The following is a 23,047-nucleotide window of genomic DNA, read 5'->3' on the forward strand; positions in this document are numbered from 1 at the left end:
ATGTTGTTATCAGAGAGATTCAAGTATGGAGATGTTCCTGCTTTATTTATATATTTATACGCTTCGTTCAAAACTTTGCCAAGATGGTTCTACAAATTTGCACTTCAGAAATAAAGTTTAATATAAATAGCATTCTGCTTTTTGAAATTTGGCGCATTATTCCTTCTCCCAAGATATTAGATTTGATGAAATTACGTCACAAAGGATTGTTTTTAAGTAAATGGGTGATAACTGCCAAAAACATCATGATTCTTTGCGCCCTTTTTTTTCTCACCTTCTCTCAATCAAATATTCTGCCTCTTCCACTCTCAAGGACACAAGGAATCAAGGGAAAGTCTTATCAGCTTCAACCAAAATTAATCCGGAGGTGGATATTTTCATATGGATCCCTCTTTGCTAAAATAAGTGTTGTTGTGAGATGCATGTACTGTACACTCCCTCTTGCAGCAAAATACAGGCACGTTATATTACATTGCATCTGTCTTGTCAAACTCATTGAACACATGCTGATTTTGGTTCAATTGAAGTGGTCCAGTGCATATCAAATACAATGCCCCATTCATTTGGTATCCATCAGAGTACTGACAATAGTAAGGATGAGAGCATTTGAAAAGTCTGTTGCTAGAGGGACTGTGGATGGAAAGTAGCTCAAAGCTAAATCCGGCATATTTACACTTGACATATTTATTGTTTTAAGTGTTCATTAATGTGCAATGTCCCTGCCAAATGAACGATTAAATAAAAAATAAAATAAAAAAAGAACTGCTGTGTATTATTTCTATGAGCCATGTTGAATGTCTGATTCCCACTCTACAAAAACAGTGTGTTTAAGAGGAAATACAGCAAACCGTTCTGAGGAATGATTGTGTACAGTGGACGGCAAAATGCAAATTAACTCTGAACTGTCAAGCAAAAACAATGTTGGTATCGGAATTCTTAAAGTAATACACAGCCAGCATCCTTTGCTACTATTAGGTGATAACACAAGAGAGGTGAGTGCGACTGACAGGGATAAAAAGTATTTCTGTGATGACATCTAGTGGCAAAACAGTAGTCTTGCAATAAGATATCAGTGAGAAATTCCTTTTGTTATAATAAATAAGTGAAGGTGATCTCATAATAACCATGATGTATTGAGTGCACACTTTGTGTTTGCCTAATTCTTAAGTAAAAACGGTCAATTACATCTCAACACATTGGTAATTTGTCTTACAACTTACTCTGATTGTGCTATTCATTTGCGGTCATTCAAATAATAACAATACCTTTTAAAAGTCCACCAAAAAATGACGGAAAATGCTAATTAAAAATGTGAGAATATCAATTGCATGACCCAAGCCCCCAAACTAATCATTGACACCTAAAAGAAGAATCCAGAGGAAACCAATTCAGAAATAATCACTGGTTGAAAAGCATAAATAGTTTTGACAGTGTCAGCATACACAAGCACCTCTTTCAAATGAAGGGGTCTCAAGGTCTACGAACAATGTCCACAAGAACAGTTGATTTTAAGTCATGCGACTGCAGTGACACGAGAAAACACTTCATACAAAAAGTTTATCTTTAAAGCCATTGACAGCACTATGAAGGATGCCTGTTAGCACCCCAACACGTTGTGACTACTGCAAAGCAAAACACATTCAGGTCTAATCCCCAATAAAAGCAGATTTCATATAGTGACTAATTTAGTGAGCTGTCACACTATCGGAGAGATTAAAGGACCATTTTTTATCAAACTAATTCATTAAAAACTACGTTTTCCAAACTGTTTGTTTGCTCATCCTCTCAGCCAACGGCTTCTGTAGAAATGTGGTTGTGCTTGACAGACAAAACTAAAATTGTAGGTCTTTATTCTAAAATACTCTTGTTAACACCTCTTTGAGGTTTGATCTAAACTACAAGAACAATTGTCTTTTTTTATTCTTTTAGCTTTTAAACACCAAATCAAGATATTATGTCCAAATGCACCTATGTCTTCTCAAAAATATAGCATTTCAGTCCTCACAACAAAATAATAACAGTTCTATAAATAATTTATTTTATCTTAAACAAATCTTGGGTCTTCCAGTGCCTCCAGTAAAGTAAGCACGGGCCAATCCCCCAAAATCACTGTCAGCGCGTAAAGCCTTCAAGCATCTTCACATGTTCCAGCTTCAAGTTTCAGGATGATAGGAGAGACTGTTCAGAGCTTCCCATTTCCCAGCAGGCATTGCAAACATCACTGTTTCCTCCCAACGGGCTGCAGGAGACACAGTTCACTCCCAGCTGACACAATCGGCAGATTGTTGTCACGGTGATGGCCAATAAGATGGCTAATGCTGTCAAATATATGGTCTTTTGTCCGTACCTTTGAAAAGAGAAAGAGGGGTTAAATATCTGTCATGACCGCATTAAGAGTTCACACTCTACACTTCCTTTAGCCACGTCTTACCGTGCCTTCAGGGTCCACCAGCAGCAGGTGTTTGGAAAGTCCATTGTGCATGCCCGTCAGGACGTAGGACCCCGGGTTGGTAGTGCTCTTACGAACCAGGAAGTCTCCGTCTTCTTTCAGCAGTTTCTCAGCGTCGCGGCGGCTCATTTTGCCGTGGTACCACGTCTTGCCCTCCAGCTCCTCCTGGGCCCTGAAGGCCACGGAGCGCACGAGCAGAGGACTCAGGTTGTCCACGGACGCCGCCTTGTGGAGGTTGGACACCTGGGGCTGGGCCGGCCCCTGGGACCCCGGGTTGGACTGCGACTGGATGGCATCCCCAAAGGGCTCTGGTGTAAGTTAGAGCAGGACCGAAACAATCAATTAAGAGAGGATGGATTTCTGTAGTATGAGTTTTAACTGGACATCCTACAGCCGTCAGGACTTGTGAACTATGACATCAATAATATCAGATACTATAATGGTTAGTCAAAAAAACTAAATATGTCTCTTAGAAATAGAAAGTCATTGCTGCTTTAGCCAGACCACAGGGTTTTAATTTCTTCATAGCAGTAAAATGAATAGTAACCCTAATCTATTTGAAGCTTTAATTGTTTGTAGGCATATTTCATGACCCTAAATTAAAAAAATGAAAATATGAACAACATCGTCGTTTTGAATAAAGTCATTGCTGTTACTCCGCAATGTATGTGTGCAACAGGCAGGAGAGAAAACTGTTTGTGGACCGTTGTGAAACTGTTGTTTTTTTTTTTTAACGGAAAACATCATGAAATATGGATTGAAGCAAATATCTCTAATACAATAGTCTTAATACTTATATTACACTATTCCATTTATCAACAAGTGGCGGTAATGCAGTTAGAGATGTAGCCATGCACTAGATAAAGGCAAAGGAAAAGTATACTGCAAGCAAAACACCTGGATTTAAAGCATAAACAAATTGGAACAAAATATATTTAAATGAAAAACACTGAAGAATTCTTTCCTATTTAATCAAACGTCCTTTCTAGAGTAACTAACACATCTCCTGCTGTGATACTGATATGTAACACAAACATCTTCTTCCAAACTAATGATTAAATAACCATTTAAATCAATTAGAAAATCTTATTTTTTGAATGGAATTGGATTTAGAGTGTGTTAGTGGAGGAACAAAGTCTAATGGGACTGTTAACAGTGAGAGAACTACAGCAGGAGGAGGATAACACCTCCACTCACACTTTCATTTGGAATGTTATAGTTTATGGCTCACATGTAATTTGTGTCATGTATTTCTCATACATAGTTACAAAGATCTGTATGTATAATTAAAGAAAAGCTAAGGTGGAAGTTGAACAGATGAAAGAATAAAACTGAAAGATAACACTCCTCCTTTTGTGTCCAAACTGATATGGTGTTATTATATTGCCACAGCGATGTCACTGAGAAACTAAAAGCTGGGAAAACTCTATAATTAAGAACTCTGATTAGAAAGTCATTACAGTGTCTTTCTGAAAGCCAAAGAACATTATGACACTATTCACATGATCAGCGTTAAAGTGATCCTTCAGTAGAGACTCACTCATGTCGAACAGGTCCTTCTGAGGGCTCTCTTTGGCTGCGGCCGCCATGCCCTTCGTCACATTTTCTGCCTCTGCCTGGAGTGCAACGAGCACCTGGGCGTCGATCTGCTGAGTGTTCACATACGCCGGCATCTCTGCTGGTTTTGAGGCCTGACCTTTACTCTCCGGCAGACTGTTTATGTCGAAGGATCCTACATTTGGAGAAACAATCAAAGCCACAGTGTTCAATTTATGAAATTCATGTCTTGAGTATTCAAGTCACAGGAAAGTGTGTATTTTCTTACCCTGTTGTATGATTATGGGCTTTCTTCCATCTCCCCAGTGTTCTCCACAGTGCCGCCCTTGGTAATATGTCTGATCCACTGAAGCTGGGCCCATCTGATGACAAACAGAAACCCAGAGAGAAATCATGAGTTGATATTTTAAAACGAACAAAGTGCACACGCACATAAATGACATTGGTGTGGAAGTTCTTCAGCATGAAAAGGAAGACATGAAGCTTGATATTTTGACACCTGCAAGTCTGTGGAGTTGCACGATTAAAATGATACTTGGTGCAGTTTTGGAGAAATTGTAAGTGATTTAATGTTCAATTTTTCTTTCTTCAAATAACATACATATGACATTACATTTTCCTTGAAAGAAGAAGTTACAAAAATGTTTAAGAATGCGCTCAATATTTCTCTTTACGCTCTACAAAATTGCAATTGGGGTATCTCTAATTTCGCCCCAGGAAAAAATTAATTACTCTGCTAAATCCTGAGATTATCCAACATAAATTGAGTTGTACCTGGCCTCCCTCTGACGCTGCATTCTGATTGGTCAGCCGGGTGTCGATGAAGCCTCCAGGGGGCGGCATCTTCCCGGGGATGTTGTTGTAGTAAGGATGCTCTGATGACTCCTCCTCTTCCTCTGTCCATGGCAACTCCTCCATGTTTAATACCCTGAGGACAAATATGGGTTGATCATGAAACGTGTGTGTGTGTGTGTGTGTGTGTGTGTGTGTGTGTGTGTGTGTGTGTGTGTGTGTGTGTGTGGTTTAGGAGTGTTTCATGAACACCCTCTGGAAGAAGATTCAGTCTGAGACACTGCTGTCATTTCTGTCAATGTGCATTAAGCTTTCCAACATTCACATGCAATAGGTCGGTAGTGTGTGTGTGTGTGTGTGTGTGTGTGTGTGTGTGTGTGTGTGTGTGTTACTGTACTGAAATCATGTGTGAATATGTCAATGTGCTTATCATTTACTTTGTCCAGAGCTAAAAAGGTATGTTGTATGTTTTATTTATCTTCTGAGGAAATGCCAGAAGAATTGTAGGAAAAATGCCTGTACAGGAACAATAAGGTTGAATGCCCTGTATCATATACCCTACCTGTCATGTGTAGAGGACATTTTGCTGGAGGGGCACTGAAGGTACTGCTGGAAGCGAAGGTCAAAGGCCTGGCCGATGGTGCTGATAACGTCCTGGGCCAGCCCATCAGAGCACTCCAGGATGTGACATGCTGACGAAGGCCAGAGCAACACACTTTAATGAGCATGTTGAATGTAAGATATAAAACATATAGAGATCAGAGGGACGTACACCTACCTCTTCTGTTCACAGGGTCCTTTGCTACATAGGCAACAAAATCTGTTGTGTCCTTAAAACGAAAGGGACAAATTACAACTGTTGTTATAATATCCAGTGATAAAATACAACAAAACCATAACATGAATGTTGTGGTTTATTCAATATTTTTGTTATGAGGTAGTTGAGGTTTTAAATATCACTAAACTCTTTGACAGTGTTGAGTTACTTACGGGGTCTCCACCTGATGCAAAAGAGATGGACTGCATGTGATGGTTGGCTATGATCTGTCAAGATAAAAAGTATCATGTACATATAAATTAGCAAATTCCTCTTTACAATACAAATGCATCAAATTCTACACACATATATTTATGTATATAAGAATAATTTGGTTTATTTATTGGCCATTATTACCAACTCATTTATTAAAAGAGAGAAGATCGATGGCTGTTTAGTTTAACTTTGATGAGCTACAACTATGAGTTTGTTGAGTGAGATTTGGTGCTTGGAAACAGCTCTTCTGAAACTCTCTCTGCATTATAACCTTACAAACTGATACTCAATATTTTTTTTAATGTTATGTGGTGTATACGTGTGGATTTTATTTTTTTTATTTATATAGCACCATCTGCAGGTAGTATCAAGAAGAGCACCAGGGTGAACAATAACCACAACAAAATAAATATTTTAATTTGTTTTATTTTACCCATAAACCATAAGCTAAATGTCATGAAGTGCATGGGGGGCAGTCATGTTGCCCACCTCCTTCGTTTATGTTGCAACATCTGGAGAGCATCTGTGCTCTTGCTTGACTCCCTCCTTTTATTACATAAACCTCCTTAAACAGACCTTCTGGATTCTATTTAAAAAAACGTGTCACTTTAGAAACGGCTAAAAATAAGATCTCTAAATTTAGAATGTCCTCTGATCTGTCTTTGGCTCTGGAGATTTTCTCTTTATCCTGTAGATACTTGGGTAAATATTCTGAAAAACACAAGGTACATAAGGTAGCTATTCACCAAGCTTGAAGCATATCTCATGGCCTTCTTCAGTTAGCGTTTTGAAGGTTTATTTATTTCTTGTGCGTCACACACATATTTATATAGGTTGATGGGGGATTTTTTTGAACAAAACAATGGTGGTACTATTTTCTTAAATGCATGCCTGTGGCTCACAGAATCACAAGTGTTGATAAAGGTTGCACAATGACCTGTTTGCAGTCGGGGGTCATCAGGTTGAGGCTACTGGTGGAGATATTCAGGTTGATGGACATGCCAGCAAACTGCAGGTTGCTCTTCCCCAAGATACTGGACAGAGCTTTGGATGGTGGCTGAGGGGATCACAGGAGGACACAGAAACACACACAAATCAAATGAAATACATCAACTAAGTCTCTTCTTACCAATTAAACAGTATATCTTAAATGTTAAAAAAGCTTAAATGATGTCTCTAAAGTATAAAATGAAGCTGCAGCCAGAAGCCGGTCGGCAGGGAGCTGCTTAGTTTAGCTTAGCATAAGCATTGGGAAAGATGTCAAAAGATCCATGCTATTTGTTTCCCTGTTAACAGGCTCTATGTTAAGCTAAGCTGAGCCTACCTGCTGCTAGGTGGAGATTCATATTTAGTACGTTTCTGCGAATAAATGACAAAGCAAACTTACCAAAATGAACAATTAATAAACTCTTCCTTTAAGGAGATATACACCAGGTGAATTGTAGAATAAATAATATAATGGACTAAACGAAATCTCTATGAAATGTCTCCATTTATGTCAAAACAGTTATTTTTACTGTATTATTACAAGTTTTCCTAAAATTGTTTGCGAAATATACATTTTCTAACGATAACCTTTGGTGGATTTAAGAGAAATCTACAGATGCAAACAGAAAAACTTTCTTTTCACTAAACTGAAAAAATAAACTATGAGAGCAAAATAGCTAACTCAGCCTGCAGTGTCTCACCTTAAGGAGTAATGTAAAGGGTCATTTCACTATTATTTAGTTAATACAGAAGAAACATTATTATTCAATACATTTATTGATTACTGTTGGGGCCATGCAAATTAATCTAATAATAGGTTTGTGAGTGAATTAATGAGTGTTGATAAGAGAAGGGGCGATAGGGTCAAACAAAATGAGCCATTCAAACCTCTCCGTATGAGGCTGATGTCACCACAGTGCATTTGTCACACAGCCAAATTATCATCATCTTATATCTTACATTTATTCTGCGAGAGAAACTAGTCTACGTGATTTTTTGGTGTTATATACTCTTCCCTGACATTTGAACAAGCTCTAGAGAGCAGAGTAATGCTTCATTTCACACCCCACATTAAGACACAGTCTTCTCACACACTGTGGACACACACCATGCACACGCACACACAAACACAGGGAAGACAGACGCTCTCTCACACACACACACACACACACACTAGCTCAGTCTCCTGATCACAGATATTGTGCACTACATGAGTCACTAAGCACTGTGCGCGCGGTGTGCAATGCATCGTGGGCTGAAGCTACGCCCACGCACATACAGTCCCATACCTCTTCATCTCTCCTCTGCCTCTCTCTCTCCCTCTATTCTCTTAGTACAATCCCTCTATCTGTCTCCGTTTTCCCTCTCTTTTTACATGAAGGAAGAGAGGAAGAACTTACCGAGGCGATGCTATTTATAGAACGTGGACGAGTAAATGAATATCTAATGTTGTTTCCTCTTTTTTTCTCCCTTCTGTACCATTAAGTAACATTCATTTTTATCAGCTCTCTCAGTGTAGAGATCACTTTTCCCATGATCCCTGCATCTCACTTCCTCCCTCCCTCCCTCCTTCCCTCTCTTTCCATCCATATACCTTTCTCTTGCGCAGAGCTCCTTTGGTCCCTGGAACAGCCTCACACACCAGGCTGATGGCTTCCCTAGAGAGAGGGTGAGAGGAGGGTGAAGCCAAGATGGTGACCATAGACAGCCGCAGAGTCAGAGTAACTACCCATGATAATGCTTTCAAAACAATATTAACAATATTCTTATCTTACAAGGAAAATGTCCATTCATGCATATGCCAAAAATAACTCTCAGCCATCATGCTAACATGCTAATGTTTAGCAGGTATCATGTATATTAACCTTAGCTAGTTGGCACTAATCACAGAGTACAATATATTTTAGCAAATTGAGATGTAGAGGCTTTTGGGAACACGAGTTGTTTCATGTTTTCGTTAAGTGGGTACAATTAGGTTCGTTGATAGTTAAATAATTATTTAATGATCACCCATCAATTCCTTATTAATACAGCTAGTCATTCTTTCTCTCCTATTACACCTTTGCATATTACGATGCGACTGTTCATTCCAGGAATAAATGGAAAATACAATGTTGGCTGTATGTAGAATAAAACGTTTTGGACTTGACATGTGTAACTGCCTTATGTATTTCCTGTAGTTTTGCTTGCATACAATTATTGCTTTATCTATAAATGTATCGATTCATATCGATGTTATCCGTTTAGATGTTTTGTATATTAACCATAGACTGTATATATAAAGATATTAACATATGGCAGATGAATACAATTTAGCCATGAATAAATGATACCAAAAAAAAGGAAACAGACTGACAGATAAATTAACACACTAAACTAATACAAAAATATGTTATTTAAACAATGCCTGGACTCAACAGGTTGTTACATATTAAATCAAATCACATTGACCACAAGAGACCTGCGTCAGGATTCAATATGCAGTGAAGAGTGTTTTAAAAAGGTGCTATAGGGAATATTGCAAATGCATTGCAACTCTGTAAAACCAGGAAACTGTACCTGGTATACAGTACTACACACCAACGAGTAAAGTCTAAAATGACCTTTAAGAAATGACCACCGTAATAAAAACGTTTACATATATGACGACAACATGTGGATTAAATGGTGGATAAAAGTAGAGCTGCATTGATGCAGAAGAGTCAAATCCCACTCTGAGACAAAGTGAATATTTGGTTTCATGACAGAAACGCTAATGTTTGTATCCTTTCTAGGTGGATAAATCACACAGCAGTAGATTATTCTAGAAAAGTCATCATCTAGTAATAGCAGTAGCATGAGACATAACATTTGTCTTTGTTTGTCTATCTCTGTTTATTAGAGGAAAACTGAAACACACATGCACAATGAGAGAAAGTAAGAGAGTGCTGCTGTGTGGCTTTGCAAACTACCGTTAGTCTGGACTGACTTCAGGAAGTCAAGCATAAAAGTGGACATGACACAAACCGATTCACTGCTGGCCTTTGCCTCACTGCACATTGGTCAATGATTTCTAACATACACATGGAGTCAGAACATTCCATGCAAACAAATTGTGATAACAGACACCCTAAATGTGCTCTAAAATACATGTACGCAAAATTATTTCATGTTTTAAAACAATATTTATTTAATTGCCGATTGAACCTTTTAAAACGGACTAATTATACATGTCAATGAACTAAGACATGACAGAGAGAAGTGATTTTATTACAAAATAAAGTGTTTTAGTAGACAAAAATGTAAATGTTTAAACAACTAGTCACCTAAAAACTATTTGTGACATCAAAGATTTTCACTGATCTGATCCATGGAAAATGTAAATAGAGTTATATTTATGACATTATTTTTGATTCAAAATGTTTGAGATTTCGTAGTAAAGCCTTCAAAATAACTCAAAACAAATGTTGGATAGTTAAGAATTCTATCAAGTGTTCAGTTTAGTTTCTCTTAAAGTGTTGTTTGTGGGTTTTAATAGTAAACTGGGATAATGACTGCTGTACTGAAAATAGTTTTGGAGTAAATCTAGTCAATCATGAAAAGTCCGAATACAAAGTGTTAACAAACATACCTTGTAATTTGTGATCTTGTGGTGAAATCCAGAGATCTCATTGACCGAAGGACTTCTAAACAGCCGAGATACTGGAAAGCAAAAAGGACAAACGTTACATTCACGATTACAAACATACCTCATTTATTTGCATCAATCTAAACTCACTAATTCCAAGAAACAGTAATGCTACTACAACATACAATTCATTTAAAATAAATAATGCGTTTTGATAAGAAAAACTTAAAAGATACATTTGTTTGTTTACGATAAAAACTGCAGTTTAACTTCTTGCTTTTGGAGCACAAATGACTAATCGATAAATGACACATACTGTGATAAAAAAAACAACTAACAAATAATCTAAAACTGTGCATAATAGTTGCAAATACGCATGAACCTGTATTACATGGTTTCTACTTCCTAGTTAAAACAGAAAACACCCAGCAAGAGTTTAAAAGCCAGTCTGACATGATTTGTTGGGAAAATAAGTGATTTTTTGTGTTACTATGCCACATGAGGTGGCTGTAGTCCCAACATCCCATAAAACCATCTTCAGCCCCAGCCACCTACTCACATTACAACACCTCCTGTGATTAATATTGCACAGGCCGAGAACATTTTGTGCTGACGAGTTCCTATTGTTACCAGAATCACATTCATAATCTGTCTGTACACAAAACAGAAATCCAGACACACTAATGTTTCTATTTCTACTCCTTTCTCAAAAGTATTAGAATCATAACTTTCATATTATGAGGCCCCTTCTCTCCAGCGAGCGTTTAGCAAGCACAGACAAACAAATACAGTTTTGTCAACATGACGTTTGCAGATTTTTAGTGTCATCTATTTTCAGTACGGAGCGTTTAAAGTGCACAATTCAGCAGGGCCAAAAATAAATCAAACAGTTATAAAAATGCTAAAAGACCTATTCTGAGCACATTTCCTCTCGTGCTGTACGAAAGAACAGGAACATGGTTCCCACAGTGCTACTGAACTTCAAATTAATTATGAAAATCAATGGGAGGCCTGGTCTGAAGAAATGATTTCAGTGAAAGAAGACATGCATTCACAAAACTACACAAACATGCACACTGCTGACTTTATGAACAGAAGAAGAGCTGAAACATAAAACACATAATAACGGATTCAGTTCTGATGTTATGTTCATGAATTCAAATGTTTATTCCAAATGATAACGGGTATATTTCATTTCCCTCATATTTACAATGTCACAAGATGTGTTTGTTCCATAATGTGCATAGTTACACTTAACTCAGTCTAGGCAGGATATTGTCATGTTTTCATTGTCCTAAGTGGTTTTGAGTCTTAGCTTTTATGGTTCTTTGTATATTTACATTTGGTGTGAATACTTGTCTTAAGTATCCTTTTTTAATGCTAAATTCTTTCTTAAAAATAATAATTTTGTATTATCCTTATATATTTCTTTTTTTACCTACTATTCCAACTTATCTTCTTAGATTGTCTATGTTCGCACCAAAGCAAAAAGCAAATTCATTGTATGTATAAACGTACCTGCCAATACACTTGTTTCTGATTCTGCTATGTCCGGTACAGAGAATAAAGCACATATCTAATAAATAAACTTTCATTTAGCCTTGTGTGTAATGAAGTGTAATAATAAATGTTAAAAAAAACTGGAAGAATATGCAACAAATAAGGATGTGCACTAACTAAAACATACTAACCAGTCCAAAAAGGATGCTAATTTGTACCAAACACGCAGCTCTAGTCAATATTCTTATATTAACAAGAGATCGCATGACTATTTGTGAAGGGGTCGCTTTAATTTAGTGTTTTTTAACTCATGTTAGCTATTTGTTTTGGCCTTTTTTGGTATAAACACACAGCTACAATGGGCCAAAAGTGAGAGTGTAAACAGTGTCACTGTCAATCTATGTCCCTTTAGAGTAATGGTGCATGATGCGCGCGGAGTGACCGCATGACGCTAATTAAAAGTGCTGTGAGCATAACACCACGCTGAACTCAATACACACAGGACCTCAAACCACAGGAAAAGCAGAGGGTAGGGGCGCACGGACTGGACACATTCCCCCTCTCACCGTGTGGATGCTTTCAGCGGCATTGACTGGACAAATAAGCGCTCCCGTCCTTAATGCAGTTAATGGAATGTCACGCTGGTCACAGATACTGGAGGCTTTGTTCAGGCAAGTTATAGTGGGTGTCATGTGATGGCAATCATACCGTGTAACTTGATTTGGAAATAACACATTGCTCTTGAGTATGCTAAAACCTACTTTTTATGATGTGCTACATAAATCAAAGAGGATTTACTGCTTGTTCTGGTTGCAGTGAAAATGGTTTGTTCCGTTTTTCATTCACTTTACACCTTGAAGAGCTCAGCATCATCACTCCTCATGCTAGTGACTCATTGCCGGCATGATGACATTCACAGCTCTCGTAGTTGTGCGCCAACTTGTGCCCCTTTAAATGATGTATGATGGCTGCACATTAACATGAGACACGGATGCTGTGAGACAAACATGCTCTGTATGTCTTCTTTTCCCCCTATTCCACCATTTCACTATCTGAGAGCTAAAACAGCCACAGAGCTCATAGAGATGCACAATGTACAGAAATAACACATCACCATGGTTACAAAAGCATAACGCTGTGGCTGCACATACACAAGACGAACGGTATGAATTGAAATGTTTACAGCATGCTCAAAACGACGCTGATAATTGCGTGTATTGTTTTCCCATCACATCTTTCCTAAACCCCCCAATGTTGACCTTCTCTATTTCCTGAATTATTAAATGTCTATTTTCTCGTCGCTGCTCCTTCTGCTGTAGCCAACCTACATACACCCACTCAAGGGCATGTTGTGATGTGCCAATGGAACTACATTATCTCTCCTTTACCCCCTCCCCCCTTCAGGTAGCTGAAGCTTGAGTCATTGAAAGAAAAGAGAGAATGGGTAAAGAATGTAAAAGAGGGGGAGGACAAAAAAACTGAAAATGAGACCACCAACCTTCACAATATATGTCACTCCTGGACCAGAGATCTTCTCGCTCGAGTGTAGCCACCCTCGGGGGGGTTTGCTCAACAGTCCGCTACCCCCACCTGTGTTCCAGTCCTCTCCGCCGGGCTGGTGCTCGTCCAGCCTGCTCTTCTTGCTCATGTTGACGGGGGATGAATGGGAGGCCGAGCCCACACCAGAGGCTGCCGCGCTGGGGCTCGAACCACTGGATCCCCCACCCCCCTGCAGCTTAGACACAGCCAGGTCCTTGACAGCCGAGGGCAGACCTTTGATGCCCAGCAGGCTGCCTGAGTTGCTGAATTTCAGGCTGGACACCTTGTTGATGAGGGTGCAGAGGGTGGTGCCTCCATCTTCCAGGTGGTCGGAGCCGTGGCCGGTGGAGGTGCTGGAAGCAGTGGTGGAGGTGGAGGAGGCCTGGACCTCCGTCGGGGGCGTGTAAGATGTCTCGGCTGCAGACTGGGGGGTGGCCGAGACCTTGGGGTTCATGGACAGGCCGTGGAGAAGCTCATCGACGGATGTTACTGACTCATTCCTGAAGCGGTTGTATTTGGTACGGTGAAGCATACCCTTCTCTCTCTTGCTCTCTCCACCAACCGACGCGCACAGCCTGCCTTTTTCACAAGTGTGCTGGCAGACGTGGCTGAGCCGTGCTGATTACCCTCTCCTGTAACATAGCAGCAGCGGTACAGGCAGCAAACGCCTTTTAGCAATCAAAGGCCACCTGACTGTAATTTTTTCTCTATTGGAGGTTACAGTGGTGGTTGTGTTGAGCTGCTGCTGCTGCTGCTGCTGCTGCTGCTGTCGCCAAAGTCCAATCTGCTCTCAGTAAAATCCAGAGCTGCAATCCAATCCGTCAGAGAGCAATATACAGACACAATCCATGGAAACACAGCATTGAGGCAGAGGAGGAAGAGGATGGAGAGGAAAAAGGTCTGTAAAAGGCTGCCAGTGTTGTGGTGCAGCTTGTTTGGTTTCCAGCGGTGATGCTGCTGATGGTTTCTAGCCTCAAAAATCCAAAAAGTAAGAGAACAGAGAAAGGTCTATGTTGTCGATGATCACGGATACTGCGAGGGAAGAGCAAACACTCTCTACTGACTGCTGCCTGCCTGCCGGCTCAGAGCTAAAGCATGACTCACTGATCTGAGAAAACCTTCTCAACAAAAGGCTTGCTGAACACTGCAAATCACTTCCTGTCGGAGGGAGAAAAAAAACTCCCACTTACAGCACACTAGAACCAATCAATTTTTAAATTCCCCAGTCTGATGTTTATTCTCTGTAATTCTTCCCTTCTTGTTTGTTTTTCTGGGGAAAAGGAAATGAGGAATGAGAGGTGATTATTTAACTTAGCAAGACAAATATTGAGAATAATTTGCTTGACTTCTGGTCGTACACAATTAATATCTTATTTAAGGGTTGAACTGTTCAAAAGCTGTGACAAAAAGAAGGTTACACGCCATAAAATGATCACAGAAATTATGATAAATGAAATAGGTAATGAAAACTATCCATTTCACTGGCAGTTAATCATTTCAAACGTTTTTCATTAAAGAATAAAATCTCTATTTTAATGTATCATAAAGACGTCATTTTCCTATAAGGATGTTAATCCATACGTTCAACCACTGAATGCAACAATACAGTAAAATGTTAGCATGATCGGAAAATACGCAACATCATTAATATATTGTCCATGTTAATGTATAATAGCTGCAGATTATGGGCAGACAGTTGGTTCTTAGATATACTTTAAAAAAAACGATATCTTCCTAATACACTTGTTGTTTCTGCACAATGTATTAATAATCATCCATTAATGCAAAAATAAATAAAGCTATTTTTGTATACACATATAAATTGTTTTGAGACCATTCGTCTAATGTGCAGCTCTGATTCTCTATCTATGTTCTGCAACAAAGGCATAAGAAATCCAATTCACAACAAGGGAGCAGAAACAATCTCACAGCTCGTCTGAAATAACCCAGCAATTGGTCCGGCTTGAATTACATGAATGACACAACTAAAGAAAAAAGAAAACCGGCATGAACGACGTGTTTCTCAGGCAGATGAGTCAATGAAACAACGGAAAGGATAACAGAAATAGCCCACGAGTCTCCTTAAGACCGACAGCAATGAAGCATCTTTGTCTCCCCGGTAGCGGAAAGCACACAGCCAGACACCATTCATGTAAAATGTCCTCAGGAGCATCTAGCAAAGCCGAAAGACTGACACTCATTCATAAGCAGCTTCCGCTCTCACTCTGCTGCAGATTTCGCACTGCAGTCCCTCCCAACATCTCTCTTTCCTGCCTGGCAAATATAGAAAAAAAGAAAAAAAAAAAGAAAGACAGCACGTCTGCCTTCTCTCCTCAGAAAAAAAGGCAAACACAAAAGCAGGGAAGAAAGGGCAGGCCCTCGCAAATCATCAAATGAGGAGGCAATAAGACAAAAGGAGAACAAGAGCAGAGGACAAAAGGCATGCAATATTTAGTCTTTTATGTGAATGAAATAGCAGGCTGGCATACCAATGTTTCTGTGAATGGAAGCAAGGCCTTTCTGCCTCTGCAAGGCAATCCCTTGGGATGGCATGGTCTTATCCAATGAGGAGCCGGCTGGATGACTCATTCAGGGGAGGCTTGCAGAATAGTGGAAGAGACCATTCCAGACGCAGGTGCACATTTTGTTTTCTCCTGACTGCCCTTTAAAAATGATACGTACATCATCAGAGCTGAGATGCTGGAGTGATTTAATGAGATACTGTTGAGGTATAACGAAAAGAGACGGAGAAATATACCCATAAAAGGAATCAGAAGAAATAAATGCCACCCCCATGATTTGATTGTCACCATTATCAGCTCCCCCCCCCCCCCCCCCCACATTCATGTTAACAGTTACCACCTACACATTTAATTAGCAATTTACTGTTTATATGTATGAGGGCAGATAGTACAAATGTACTAGAACAACAGATGTGCAAATTTGGTTAGACGTATATTTGGATAACACTTGTATTTGGAAAAAGATATAATAAGTATCCTTTTTTATTTTATATTAGAAGGATATCCTGTATGCTAATATGTGTTATATGTTGTATAACGTTTATTATACATTGTAGGAGCCATAATGCTTGTTTTGCCATTACTTATTACTTCTATTATTATCTTCATTTCTGTTTGCATCACGTTTAATTCTTATTGTTTATCACTTCCGGCAATGGTCACGTGGGTGTGGTTTATTGGTATTTAGTCACCTGTTGGATGCCGGTTTGGAGGATATGATGTAGGAAGAGGGTGAATGGCGCACTGATACTTTTTGTTGACCGTCAGGTCTGGAGTTGTATATTGTTTGTTTTCGTCTTCATAAAACACCATGGACTACAAATGACTACGGACTCTTAAATGGAACGCGTCACATTTTAGCCTCTCAGCGGCTAACTCATATGGGAGTTATTTCCGCTACATACATCTTAAAGTAATTTGCAATTGTATTACCTCTGAAGCTATGATTATTACCGCTTGTTTTTTGTTTTTTTTGCTAGCAATGAATATTTTTCACCTGAAACAGTGGTTTAATGATGATTTTTAAATAAATAAAATTGTACTTTAATATAGTAGTACTTGTACTTTTTAATTATTTGAATACACCACTGCCAAAACGAAAATAAAAAAACTACCACATTGAGTCAAATAATTTTCAGTGGTGCTGCAGGTTTATACATTCAGCCAGCGACAGCTCGTCTGTCGTCAAAACAGCTGACTGTGAACCTGCTTTTACCAGCATCCGTTTGAAATGTAGGACTCATGTCAAATCTTTACTGTCAAATTTAAGTGACAAGATTTAAATGGCAAAAAGACATAGCAACAGTAACTAAGAGGGGTTGGGCTAATGTAAAGATCAAAATGAAACCTGAGGACCTTTCCTCTAGCACCACCAGCAGGTCAACATTGTTGTCTTTTTGTGAAACGTCAACAACAAATAGACGGATGTCAATAAGGTTTTTCCAATGTTCAGGTTTTTTACTAAATCTTATATATATATAAAATAATACTTATTGTTCTCCTAAGAGAGTGCACTATGGGATTAGGAAGAATCTGGTCACATTCTTCACTCAATTATTCAATTCTTCCAGTAGCTGAATTGGACCTCAGGCTATTTTCAATGTGTAGATAAGGGGACACATGTGTAATAAGGCTCTACTCACACATTGCAGTGCTCTGTAAGCAGGAGGCAGAGAACCTGAGGCACAGAAGGTCCTTTCTCTGTGAAGTAGGCTGCATAGGCCACAGCGTGGGCTTCCTGCAGTGTATGATGGGGTCCATCCAAGGAAAGGTCAGTCTCTAATAAATAAATAAAATGGCACAAACATAAACAGGATTATTCTCTTCAATAAGATTTGAGTGAATCCAAACGAACAACAGGCAACTCACAGGTAAAGCGTTCACCATAAGAGTGCACTGATAAGATACAAGATGTATTCTGCTTATTTCATGTGCATTAATTAAGAACAAGATATACAAACAATTCCTCCAGATAATAAGCTAAAGTTCATAGCATTTGATAGATCAAACTCGTAATAAGTAAAACCAGACATTTCATCCTGAATAAACATGTGATTTGGTTTCAGTGTTCTCATTTTTCAGACATACATTAAGAGTGAATGAGAAAGGAGAGACAGAGGAAAGAGCATCCTTTGGCAAGGAAAGCTGCAGACACTTCTCCACTTGACTACTGTTGCCAGGTTACCAAAAACATTTTTAAAAAAGCAGAGTTATTTTCAGACTAGGTAGAAGCAAAATAACCAATATTACAGAAAGGGCAAACACAGGCAACTGGTCAAATGTGATTTTTTTAAAAAGGATTATTTACCAACAGCAATGAAAGATTCAGATATGTTGCTAATGATTTAAGTTTGTCGTGTTTGAGGAGACTTCTGACATTTACAATAAAACATGGACTTGCTGATAATATTCTTTGATCAATATAGTTACGTTTAGGACAAATTCTATTAGTGTAGCAATTAATGTCCTGTCAAATATATTTCAAATGATGCCCAAGATTTTTCTTCAAATGCAGCAGCCAAAATAACACTAGCTTGTCTAGGTAGTCAGTATTAGATTAATGCAATATGAAATACAATAAAAATGAAAATGATTAACTATAAATTGCAAATTCTTATCTCCAATAATATTGGTATTGGGGGCAAAATATGTTGTATTGCTCTGTCACTATGTTATTGTCAAGCCGCCATCTACTTGTTTACAGTGGGTTACATCCAAAGAGGGCTTCTGTCTCAAGTTATGCAAAGATGGCAACAAATAGTTAAACACATACATGTGGTCTATTCATTTTATATGGGCCAGGAACAACATCTCTACATCTGATTAAAATGTAAATAAAAGGTTACACAACATTTGCTTACCATTATGTTTACACTGAATGTAGTTTAATTATCTTGCCGGATATCCGTGACCTTATATGAACCTTTTTGTGAGCACATTTCAATAACATGGCTGCTAAAGGAAAACAATATTGATAGCCTACTTGAAGAGAGTGGACAACAACCTTGAGAACTCATTTTCATAATCGTGCCTGGGGCAATATTGGAGCTTTCTGTGAATGCCTAATTGAAAAAAAGCACAAGAGGGTCATATATAAGAGTATATTTGTGTGTTTGTGTGTCTGTGCCCCTATAGACACAGTTCCCCCTATACAACACCCAATCCTTTCTATCAATCAAAAAACCAAACAATGCAATAGAAAAATCATTTCAACAAATTAGTTATAGCCATACATGTATTTCATGTAGGTGCAGTACTAATTAAAGACCACACTGCATCAATGTTCTTATAAGCCCCAAAAACACGTAGTTTATCAAATGTTTCAGAACAAACCCATTTTCTTTTTTAAATGAAAAATACAATTTGAAGACCGCTGTGACGCAAGCTTGGATTGGAAATTGGACAGACATTGACTCCGGATGTCTTTTTACTCAATGTCACAGTCGGCAGTACACTGTATGGCACAACTTTTTATTTTCTTGTTGATATCATGCATTCCAAATTAATGCAGAATTGTATATTAAACAATGGATTAAAGTCCACCTCAGATTTTATATTAAAAATGTCATGAACATTCAGCAGTGTTTGATTGAAAAGTCACACATCTTTCAATTGGGTTGTGGTCCTCCTTCTAATTCTATTCTGTTTTTTGTTGTTGTTATTGTTTATAAATATATGTTCATGAAATGAATTGGCTGAGTTTTTAAGCTATTGGATTTGTTCAATAGCTTCCATATCATGTGACTCGAAGGTTTCAAATAAATGTTGAATTTTACAAATAGACTGGAAAAGGAATACACACCTTCTTTTAGTCGATCTTCCATCTCATATGAATATACAGCTATGGAAACCACTCCAAATGTTTCTTAAATCTCAATCTCTTCATGTATGCCAGACATTCCATTCCAGTGTCTGTTGAAATCCAACACAGAGAGTTTTTGTCAGTAGTTTATAGAATAAAATAAAGAAATGTTAAATGTAATCAAACAATACCTATAAATAGTAAAACCAGATAATCTTATAATGCAGCAGACTTGACTCAAGAGCTGTAGAAATGCAACGTTTTTTTTATTTAAAAAGTATTCATGTTTTCAATCCCTTCAATGTATTGGGACCCAATGACCCCAGATCCAGACACTAATAAACCAGCTTATTTTTTTATACGAATATTTGTAAGAAAAGTAAACAGTTTTACAATTGTAAAACTGAGTTTATTTTCAATAGCTTACCTACCATGTTAACCGACCAAGTGACTCAAAATCCAAAGAAAAAGTTGTATGCAATTTAAAACAATAAGCTAAACTTAAAATGTAGAAAATGTGTTGTAGACTTAGACCTATCTCATAATATTATCGTGATGAAATATAATCTTCTGTGAGTGCCACAGGTGAGGCTACAGGTGAGAACTAATTTCGTAAATGTACATGCTCCACACATGTAAGCTAGCTGACTCTCAGACATTTAAATTATTTAGTTACCAGAAGGACATCTGCTAAAACAAGCAGTTTATCTTCATTTTTGAAATTCTCTTTGGTAAAAACTGAAAAATACGTTTCTCAAAACCTTCTGATAAAGCTTAAATCTCACCTTTGTGTCGCTTGTTGAAGTTTGTTTGGTGGAGGGCTCAGTGTAATCCCCCCTCCGCACTCAGGGGGGAGTAATGAGCTCATTAGGAATAAACACAGCATATCACACAGTCGAAGAAAACGTCGAAAACGTCGAACTAGAAATCTTGGACAGGCGAGTTTAAAATAGATTTACGCCAATATTGTGTTTTATTTTCTAACGCATTTATTGGGGTTTTAGTCAGTACACTTCAGGGTTTAATTTAACCACCCATATTTCAGTTAAAGCATATCCTGCAGAGCTGCATAACAACTGACTAATTGCTAACTCCATGAATACAGAAACGGAAACATTTACAAAATACACGATTCATGATTATCCAATCCCTTCTAATCTGTTAAATGTATAGAATGAGTACAAGAATATTCCCTCAAACTGTTATTAATTTGGTTAGGGCTGCTTCAATTAATCAAAGCATTATTTTTGCTTTTCTTAAACATTTACCAGACATGTTGACCAACCTTGAGAAATTGGTCAAATACCAAATGATATTTGATTTGCCAAAATTAGTTGTTCTATAGTTTAAACAGTATTACTGCTTTTTTCTGCAATCTTCTTGCTTATTGTGTTGTTATGTGGCTACTGCTACAGCAGTTTAACTAGTAGGTCTGATAATACCTACTTGTTCAAATTGGTTGTTTTTTTTACACCAAATTGTTGAAATGACTTTGCTGCGGTGACACTTGACTTGAGTCACGACCTATTTTATAAACAAATAACCACCTTTATGTTTTTTACTCTCTGCTTGTGCTCCTCTACTTTGTCACCAGAGGGCGCTATGGCTCCAGTTCTGGTAGATGGCGCCATAAAAACATAAAGCCTATTTGGCAAGCATTTCAGTAGCTGCAGAAACCTGGCCTTTAAACAAAAACAATTTATATATCAAATATGTTATACTGAACATAACTATTTAGGGTAAAACTTGTTTGTATTTTTTTCTAGTTACATTAAATGTATAATAATGAATGCCTATGCTTCTATAATTATTGGAGGCATTAGCATTTTGAGAATGTCATAACTGCCTTTCAAGGAGAAATGTGCAGTGGAGGTTGGTTAATAATTCAGATGGTAGTAAGAGTTCAGGTAGAAAAGGCTGACGTGTCAGTGTGCCACTCAATTTATAATCTTGCAGGAGAAATAACCTGTTTATAAATAGATGGATCAGGTCTGTTAATATTTCATCTTTTATCTTGTAAAAAAAAGTAAGCATACTTCATTTAATGTCACAGTCAACATGTCAAAGTCAATAAAGAAATAAAACAAATCTTCTAATAAATAGTTTTATTAATAAAGCTATTTCTGCACCAAAGGTAGGTAATCACAGTTTGTAGCGTGAAGAAGAACTAAGTGCAGACAGAAAGCAGCAAGGTACAGAATAACAATTCAACCTATGCCAAGGACGGCATTTAGAATTATGTTTTTTTTTCTGAATGCCGCTTTTGTTGATATAATCGTGCTTAATGTCAAACATCTGAGATATACTGTGGTTGAAAAGAACCCTACTTCCCACAGTAACCTACTCCATTAATGGAATCAAAACCCTGTAAATAAGATAGGGATTTGACTCTCTGGAAGTAAAGACTCATAAAAACTGCATACACATTATAATTTCAAGTAAAATGTCACACTGCAAGGTAGCTTTAAGGTTCCTTACTGATGTTTTCAAGGCGGAGAAAGTGCAAACGCCTAAATAAACCAAACCATAAACAGACGCTGTATTACTTCGAAATACTGAATAGTGCTCCTCCTATACCATCAGCTTTATTGTTCCACAAGCACTGCTTTCAGGATGTTCTTTTGTGTCAGTAAAAAATAAATAAATGCATGTTTGGAAGAAAGGCTGCCCACATGTCCTCAGATCGATGACCTTCATCTCCTCATCCATTTTAGAGGGAGTCCTAATACCATCATCATCACAGCCAGATGATCCTCCTGCCGAAAGCAGGTGTGAACTCTTTGCTTCACAATCCATCAAACTCCGACATAAGAAGTGACACTGGGACATCGAATTCCATCAGTCAATGATATTTTCAGTGTCAAAAGGTGCTGTCCACCTGGGCTGAGGACCTCGTTCACAATAAGATTCAGCCAACACGTTGAAGTGAAGCTCATGATGTCTTCACAGAGCTCAGTGGCCATCACAGCTTTCCTGTGGAGGGCAAACACATTTGTACAGTAGATGAAAGGCTAAAAATTGACAAAATGGTTTGAACAGAGGTTAAACTATCTTGGTGTAGACATCTGAATCACTGCACACGTGAGGCTGGTTTACCATTTTTCTTTTCTGGTCAACAAGATGCATGGTAGTACGACATCTACATGCAAACTAGTCAAAGTGTCTGTATCTGAATTTAAAAAATTGGTATGTTAATGGGAGCTTTTACTGCTGGAGGAACAGATAGAGTATGAAGCTTTACCTAAATGATGGATAGAGT

At 38.1% G+C, this 23,047-nt stretch overlaps 1 protein-coding gene across 1 annotated transcript; it reads right to left on the minus strand.

Annotated features, from left to right (window-relative positions):
* Positions 1–1,387: 1,387 nt before the first annotated feature.
* On the minus strand, positions 1,388–15,315 carry shc3 (SHC (Src homology 2 domain containing) transforming protein 3). Its single transcript, XM_034123573.1, has 12 exons — positions 13,424–15,315; positions 10,429–10,499; positions 8,413–8,476; positions 6,769–6,888; positions 5,789–5,842; positions 5,577–5,628; positions 5,361–5,490; positions 4,781–4,934; positions 4,275–4,368; positions 3,990–4,181; positions 2,432–2,757; positions 1,388–2,347 (listed from the first exon to the last, which is right to left on the minus strand). Exons 1-12 carry the CDS (start codon positions 13,994–13,996, stop codon positions 2,219–2,221), a joined length of 1,959 nt encoding a protein of 652 aa, XP_033979464.1. The 5' UTR covers positions 13,997–15,315; the 3' UTR covers positions 1,388–2,218.
* Positions 15,316–23,047: the final 7,732 nt, after the last annotated feature.

This window comes from Trematomus bernacchii, unplaced genomic scaffold (assembly GCF_902827165.1).
Source record: "Trematomus bernacchii unplaced genomic scaffold, fTreBer1.1, whole genome shotgun sequence".
NCBI classification, from domain to species: Eukaryota; Metazoa; Chordata; class Actinopteri; order Perciformes; family Nototheniidae; genus Trematomus; species Trematomus bernacchii.